Source organism: Lactuca sativa, chromosome 3, assembly GCF_002870075.4.
Source record: "Lactuca sativa cultivar Salinas chromosome 3, Lsat_Salinas_v11, whole genome shotgun sequence".
Classification (NCBI taxonomy): Eukaryota; Viridiplantae; Streptophyta; class Magnoliopsida; order Asterales; family Asteraceae; genus Lactuca; species Lactuca sativa.
In genome coordinates this window covers 256,959,779-256,968,031 of record NC_056625.2, presented here as the reverse complement: position 1 = coordinate 256,968,031, position 8,253 = coordinate 256,959,779, and the positions used below count along the sequence as shown (strand labels likewise).

Below are 8,253 nucleotides of genomic sequence, written 5' to 3'. Positions count from 1 at the left end.
AAACTTTAAACTTAAGTGTTTTTTTGCAAAGTTAATATAATAGTAACTTGTTATCACGGGTAAAAGGATAAAACCCAACATTTTTTGGAAAATGTTAGGTAAAAACGAACATAAAATTCAACTTTGGGCAAAACCGACAAAACCCTAAAAATTTGAGAGTTTATATGACATTAACCCTATTTTTAACAACGATTTTATATTATTTATTCATAATAGTAAACGAAGTTGCATTTCGTTCGTTCACTAATCAATAAAATAGTGTAAATGCATTTTTATTGCATAAAGAAATTTATAAATATATTGTTAGTGTGTAAGGAAATATAGTTATATTGTGATTATGAGTTGCATATTCTCTTTTGGAAAAACTATTTATCCATATAGCACAGAAACAACGCCCATAGAAAACGATGCAAACACAAGAATCTCATTTGACAATGATGAAAACGGCAACTCTGCCTATCACAATAAGTGTTCAAAAACTCAAACTACTCTCTGCTACAACAGAGCTGGAAGATCTACTACATCACAAACAGCTCACCATTAAATGGTGTTTATTTTGGAAGATGGAATTGTAGCTGTTTGGAAAATTCTCACAAATAGTATGAGCATTTATAGCACATGACTATAGACCAGAGATATCTTTAAGTGATTATCTATGAAAGACAAGAGTATGCAAGAGCCTTCTCCTCTGTCAACTCTTCAGCTGTCAAGTCTAGCTTCTTCCTTGAGAACTCATCAATCGAAAGACCTGATTTAAAACAACAAATATTCAATGTGAAAAATGCAACTTTTATATTATTTGAATAGCAAAAAACATTTTTAAAAATAATAATGGAAAATTTTTTTACCTTGAACTATGGTCCATTCACCGTTACGGCAAGTAACTGGGAAGGAGTAAATAAGTCCAGCTGGAACATTGTATGAGCCATCAGAGTACACACCCATTGAAACCCAAGTTCCCTACAATTTACATAAAAAAATCAGAATAAAAAAAATAAAATAAAGATAGGCATGTTTATTTTGAGTAGTTTAATTACATTTTCCATCCTTCTAGTATCGTGGTTTTTTTTATTTCTGGTCCAAAAACAAATATTGTTTTTTCTTATTTGATAACACATGGATGATGGATTGAAATAGCAAAAGAAAGAAATCTCTTTGGACCAGATCGGAAAAACCAGTATACCACAGGGACTAAAAGTGTAATTTTGATATAGATATAAGATAAGAAGAGTATATACCTCAGGAGTTCCACAGACCCAATCACGAATGTGGTCACAAGCAGAACTTGCAGCAGAGAGTGCACTTGAGAGCTTCCTAGCCTTGATGATTGCAGCCCCACGTTGTTGCACAGTGCTAATGAATCCAGATTTCAACCTATAAAAAAATAAACAATTATATTTATAAGTATCCACAAAAGAATTCAAATAGGCTATACAAGGGAAATTCTTGATGATGAAGTTGAGAAGGGCATTCATGTCTTTTGAACAAACAATAGATCAATTGAGTCTCTGTCACACTTTCTTGAGTGGGACAAAGAACTACAATATTTGTCATATTGTATCGAGAAACTTTCTAGGGCTATTTTTAATGATGGGAGTGAGGGTATTTTTGTCTTTTGGACAGACAAAAATCTTATGTTATCCACTGCTTTAGGTGGAACAAAAAACTATGATTTTCATCCAGTTGACACAATTGAATAAAGATTTCTAGGGCTATTATTGAGAAGGGCATTCACGTCTTTTGCACAGACGAAATATCAACGTGTCTCACTCCTACCTTGTCCACCTCTTTGGTGAGACAAAAAAAAATACGACTTTTTTGTCTATTGATAACAAACTTTCTAGGGCAATGATATGGTGAGAAGGGCATTCTCGTCTTTTTCAAAAAACAAGAGATCAACAAGGAGTACCTATCTCACCTTCTCCACCTTTTTCGAAAATAAACCAAAAATTACAATTTTGTCTCATTCACTAGACAACCTTTCGAAGTCTATTTTCAAAGATAAGGTTGAGAAGGGCATTTACGTCTTTTCACAGATAAATTTTCATCTCAAGTGCAATTTTTGGAAGTAAAAGTTTAATGGAAGGTTGCATACCATTCATCATCCTTAATGAGCTCTGGAACAGACTTGTCACCAACAGTGGCATGAGTGACATCAGGGTACTGAGTGGAGGAATGGTTACCCCAAATAATTACATTTTTGACCTCGGATACTTGGACACCAAGTTTCTCTGAGATTTGTCCAAGAGCCCTGTTGTGGTCTAGCCTTGTTAAACAAGTAATGTTTTTCTCAGGGATTGATGGAGCAAATTCCTTCAAGATCAATGCATTGGTGTTTGCTGGATTAGCAACAACCAAAACCTGAAAATATGACAATAAACACAAAATTATTAGCATTCTGAATTATATAAACTCAAAGCTTCAAATGGTGTAACAGAATAGCATATTTGGTGTTAAATATTCAGGTGTACAATTTGGTCCTTCAAGTTTGAGTTTATACAATTCTAGCTAATTTAATTGTATGGTTACATTACATTTTGAATGTGATATGTGTTACTTGTAACATTATGTTATAATATTAAACTGATATTAGTTAATCGTATGTATTAAATTTAATCATTATGTTTTGTATTTATTTAAAAATTGAGATACTTTTTTATGATTTAGATGTAATATTTGCTACTTGTAAATTGTAATATTATGTTGTATATTAGATGCTTTCTAATTAGTCATACATATTAAATTGATGTAAAACAAATTTGTACAAGAACTAATAATTATGTTAGATACTTTTAAATTCTATAAGTAAGAAAAAAAGAATATAGTTGAAATACTCTTTTTGTGTAAAAAAAAATTGGTGTAATGGGTTCAAAATAAATCATTATTTGCACCAAATATTACACCATTTTGATGCAAAAAATGATATAGACTAGCCCAATTGTTAGCCCATTACTTAAGGCTTATAAAGGGCTAAGAATTCTCACTTTGTGTTCATGTGGTATGATTATTACAAAAAGACAAGATAAAGTGATCAACAACATCATCAGATAATATAATAAAAATAAAAAATAAAAATCACCTTGCAGTTTGCTGCAGCATGCTTCTCAAGAGCAGAAGCTTGTGACTTGTAGATTGAGACATTCTTAGACATGACATCTTTTCTTTCCATTCCTTCTTTCCTAGGAAATCCACCAACCATAACTGCTACATTCACACCAGTGCATGCCTCAACAGCATCAGTAGTGGCAACAACTCCTGATATAAGAAAAAGGGTTCACAATTTAGAAAGCATAAGAGTATAGAAAACAATGCAAAGCTATTAAAAGGAAAGACAATAAGAAGAATAATGTATGTGGAAGTAAATGAAGACCTTTAAGAAGGGGAAATGCAGCATCCACCAACTCCATTTTAACTCCATTTAAAGCCTCTGCTGCTGGTGGGATATCGAGCATGTGCAAGATCACGGGTTGATCTGCACCCAACATGATTCCTCTTGCAATCATGGGAACAAGAGCATATCCGATTTGTCCTGTGAAAAAATAGAGCTTAATCAATGTCTTGTTTCACACTAAAACACCTCCAATATAGTAATTAGGGGTTGTGTGTGAGAGATTAATCTATGTGATTGTAACACTTTATCATGTAGTAATCATCAAATCGTTTTTATAAAGTATTTTGGAGTTATCTGTATATATTCTTTTGTTCAGATTCTTCTATTATTTTCGATTGGAAACTTGTTAGGAATCCCTGAAACCATTTTCCCAACACAAACAAAGTTACATCATCTTCATGATATATGGATCTTTTATTCTTTCTCTCAAACATAAACCCAAAATCTCAAAATCATCTTGCATAATAAGCCTTCAAGCTTGGTTGGATTAGCAGACTAATATTAATGATACAGTTCCCAAAACTTATCCAACGAAAATTAAATAAACTCAGATAAAAAGAACGACCGATCACATGATCTGTAAAAAAGTTTAATAGTCATGCACTTTGTAAGATGCACCTAAACAACACGGATTTATGTTTATCGAGAAAAAACAACTACATCCATTTAAAATTTAGAGCATAAACCCCGTGATTTAAACTAAAAATTCAAAACAAAAAATAGACAGAACAGTTCCGTGATCCGATCGTCTTGAAATTTACTTACGACACCAACAAAACCCTAGTTCACCTTGATCTATAACACTCGAAAGAAAAAAACACATAACCCTATAGATTTAGTCAACTCAAGTCAAAATATGCCTAGTTAGCTCAGATCTAAGTTAACTCGAAGTCAAATTAGATCACTCACACTCTTATCTCTTCTTTGTTTGCACTTCAGCAAGTGATCAGTCACAAATAAGATAACGTTATAAGTAAAAGTGATCGGATCCGATCGGATAAATTCAATCAGTAAAAAGAGGATCTCAAAACGAAGTGATTAGAGATTTAGATCCATAGTCACTCTCGTTTCAACCCAAAAACATACATAGAAACTAAGATCGTACCTGCGGCACCAGTAACAAGAACACGAACTGGATCTTTGGCCATTGATGGAGATTTGAGTAGGAGATTTGAATTTTGCAGGGCGATGAAATCTATGAAAATGAGAAGCGGAAAAAACTTTGTGTTGATGGTGTGAGACTGTGGGCTGATATTTAAGGAGGAGACGATCAGATCATCGGATAGTGTTTCCCGAGAACAGTAGATTACGATGTCGTTTTGGATAAGATAACATGCTTTATTTGTTTGACATTTGGGCCACGTCAGGCCGGCTCATGGACCGCACACCTGGTGGCACAATAATGATTGTGGGCTTTCTTTAGGTATATTCGGTTGGCTGATTCCTATAAAATGAACAGGAATTAGAATTTAATTCCAATCATATTTTAGGGATTGGAATCATAAATGAGATGACTTTCATAAGGGAAAATCATTCCACAAAGAGAGGACGGATTAAAAATTTAAAATCCAATTTATATAGAAAAATGCAAATCGGCACATTACTTTTATTTATTTATAACATTATATATGAAAATTCTATTTCTTAAAAACAAATGTCCATCATCCATGCCGTCACAACTAGAGATGCAAACTGGGATGGATATTAGTATAGGTTGTTGTAACCGTCCCTGCACCCAAACTCCGATCCCACATCTCGACGCATTCGAGTAGAAAAATACCCGATAGATTCCATTTAGTAAAGAAAAAATCCAAAAAATTTTGTAAACTTGAAATATATATAAAGTATACACATATAATAATAATCATGTTAACTAAGACATTCAACAACTCATAATTCATTCTCATACATGAAATAAATAAAAAGATAAATCAAGTTTGTTAAAAAAACTAAAATAAAAACAACGATTCTTCATAAATTAAGTATCAAACCCATAAAGTTTGGACGTGCTTCATCATCTTTTATAACTTCAAACTTTATAAGATGTGTAGCTAGCAATATATATATATATATATATATATATATATATATATATATATATATATATATATATTATCATACCTGGTTTCTCATCTCATAGCCAATCATGTACACAAATTATGTATCCGGATGAATCCTATTACGATGAAGAGCGACATGTCTTCCACCAATACTAAAGGTTGATTCGTAAACAATTGTGGACATTAGTATAGCAAAAACATCTCTAACAACTTTGTTGCAAAGTATGATATTTAATACCATTAGCCTTCCACCATGTTAATATATCAAAATATTTGGTCATTGGCAAAAAAAATATCCTCTAAATAATAATCTAATCTAGATTTGTAAGTATCAACAATTAAAGTGGTACTCATAAATAAATCGAAACCAACCAAATGTGAAAAGTCTTTATGAGTAAAAATCATTATTAAATGATATTTGCTAATAACATATGATCATATATGGTTACACCTTAAAACAAGTAAACACTAATTGATAATTTATAAAGTAATATAATAATGAATAAATATAATCAACACTTGTATTTAATTATAAATTATTGTTTCTATAAAATAATAATTAAAGAAATGTAACATCCGGATTCTCAGGTATCTCATTTTAAGTATTTATATTGAATATTAGAGAGGGACTCGGCGAGTAGGCGCTCAGACTCGCTGAGTGGGACCTCGCATGTGTTGGTCTGATTTAATGGAGGACTCGGCGAGTCCACACTTGTGACATCCCCAAAATCTCGGCCAGAAAAGACCGATTTTCATTTATGCTTTTAAATAATTTCAGAGTAAATCCTTTTGATTTGAAAGAGTTGCGAAATTTGTTCCCAAAACAAAACATGATAAAATAATATTTATCAAAGCATTTCATCAAGAGATGCATTTCATTATATAATCAAAACTCGGGATGTCATGTTCCAATACAGACCATAAAGCATAAACGATAAACATTACAAGTCATTCAACAAATATATACATATACAGACTTGTAAACAAAACAACAAGATGATCCATCCATCTTACGCCCTTGTGCCACTTCCTGTAATACAAATAAAACTGAGTGGGTCAGGCTTGGGAGCTTGGTGAGCATATAGGGTTTTCAACCCACAATAATTAAGTTATATTTAATTTCACCAACCAATCACTATCCCGATTATCCATTCCCGTTATCCTCACTTTACGTCCCTAAAACAACTATCTCAAGGGACCTAATCTAGGATTTTCATCGGGACGGACATCACTGCGAAGGGGTTTCCTCAACAATAGATATCCTAAAGGCAACCATGAGGGGGATAGAGTACACCGGTGAACACATCGTTCACAACACCTACAGGTTATGAACCTGCTAGCGTTCCACAGGACTGTCTAGAAAGAGTCCGTAGTCGTTATCCATACTCCGCTGAATAACTAGATCAACAACAAAAACAACATCGAGGCCTCTCATCTGTTTATTACACACCAACTATCTACCTATGTTCTACCCAACATATTAGTAGATAAAAATATACATTTGTATACATAGTTTAAAGAAAACCTGTATAGCATGCTTGAATCAACACATATATCACATAACAGACGAGGCACACACACACATAACACATATCTCATAAAGAAATAAGCAGATCTATAAGATAGAAGAGAGTGAATACTCATTCACACATAACACAACCAAATATATACACATAGCACGTATTTTTTATATATAATACTTCGTATTATTGTATTTGGAAGAAATAACTACACACTCACTTGATCAGAAGACGATCCGACAGCACTACGGCTTATAGAAGTAGTATTCCTCAGCAGATCTAGAAGATCTCCTCGAAAATCGAACTTCTCGCGGGCAGAGCTTCGACTCGGGAACCGCGCTTATCGGGATCTTCGGGGTCTCGGGACTTGCCTCGGGGCTAGAGTATGATATCGGGGCTTCGGGATAGCTTCGGCACGAAAAACGATGCAAAAGACTAGAGAGAAGAGAAGAAAATGAACAACAAAGAAGGCTGTCTTCGGATCCTTTATATAGAGGCTGGAACCTCGGAGTACGCGGGGCGTACAGGCGTACGCAGCGCGTACGCGTCCGAAATCGTCATTGCATGCGTCATCCGAAGTGTCGACACTATCGGAGTTACGCGATAGCGTAACCTCGTACGCGGGGCGTACTCTGGATTACACCGGTGACTCGGCTTCGGATAATGCCTCCGATTTTGAATTAAATAAAAATATAAAATGATTAATAAACTTCGGAAATTCATAACTTCTTCATACGAACTCCGTTTTCGACGTTCTTTATATCCACGGAAAGGTGAGACCACGCTCTACGACTTTCGTTTAGACTCCGTCGGCTAATTTTGACTTTATTTTTATTAATTATTTTTAATAGGCCGCGACAGAAACTTTCGTTATAAATTCATAACTTCTTCGTTTGATGTCCGTTCTCGCCTAACTTTTTATTGCTTCGATACCAACAATGAGATCTTCGATTCTCATTTAGATTGCTTCGGCTAACAACCACTCGATCTTAATTCGAGTATTTCAGGCTGTATACCGCTAAGCCGGAACTTCGATAAATCATAACTTCCTCATACGAAGTCAGATTTGGGCGTTCTATATATATTCGGAAACCTCGTTTCGACTACTACAACATTAACCAAAGATATTAAGTTTATTTTACACTTAAATTTTGACGCTTATTTTTATTCTTAATTAATCAGACCACATAATTAAGCAATTAAGCACAAAACACATAATACTCAAATAATACATTCTTATTATTTCAAAACTGGTTACAAAGGTTAACCTAGACTATTATAT

General features: G+C 33.7%; 1 protein-coding gene across 1 annotated transcript; it reads right to left on the bottom strand.

The window, feature by feature from the left end:
• Positions 1-398: 398 nt before the first annotated feature.
• LOC111883301 (malate dehydrogenase) lies at positions 399-4,656 on the bottom strand. Its single transcript, XM_023879636.3, has 7 exons — positions 4,497-4,656; positions 3,371-3,529; positions 3,080-3,255; positions 2,096-2,361; positions 1,239-1,374; positions 849-960; positions 399-748 (listed from the first exon to the last, which is right to left on the bottom strand). Exons 1-7 carry the CDS (start codon positions 4,537-4,539, stop codon positions 654-656), a joined length of 987 nt encoding a protein of 328 aa, XP_023735404.1. The 5' UTR covers positions 4,540-4,656; the 3' UTR covers positions 399-653.
• Between the last annotated feature and the right edge of the window lie 3,597 nt (positions 4,657-8,253).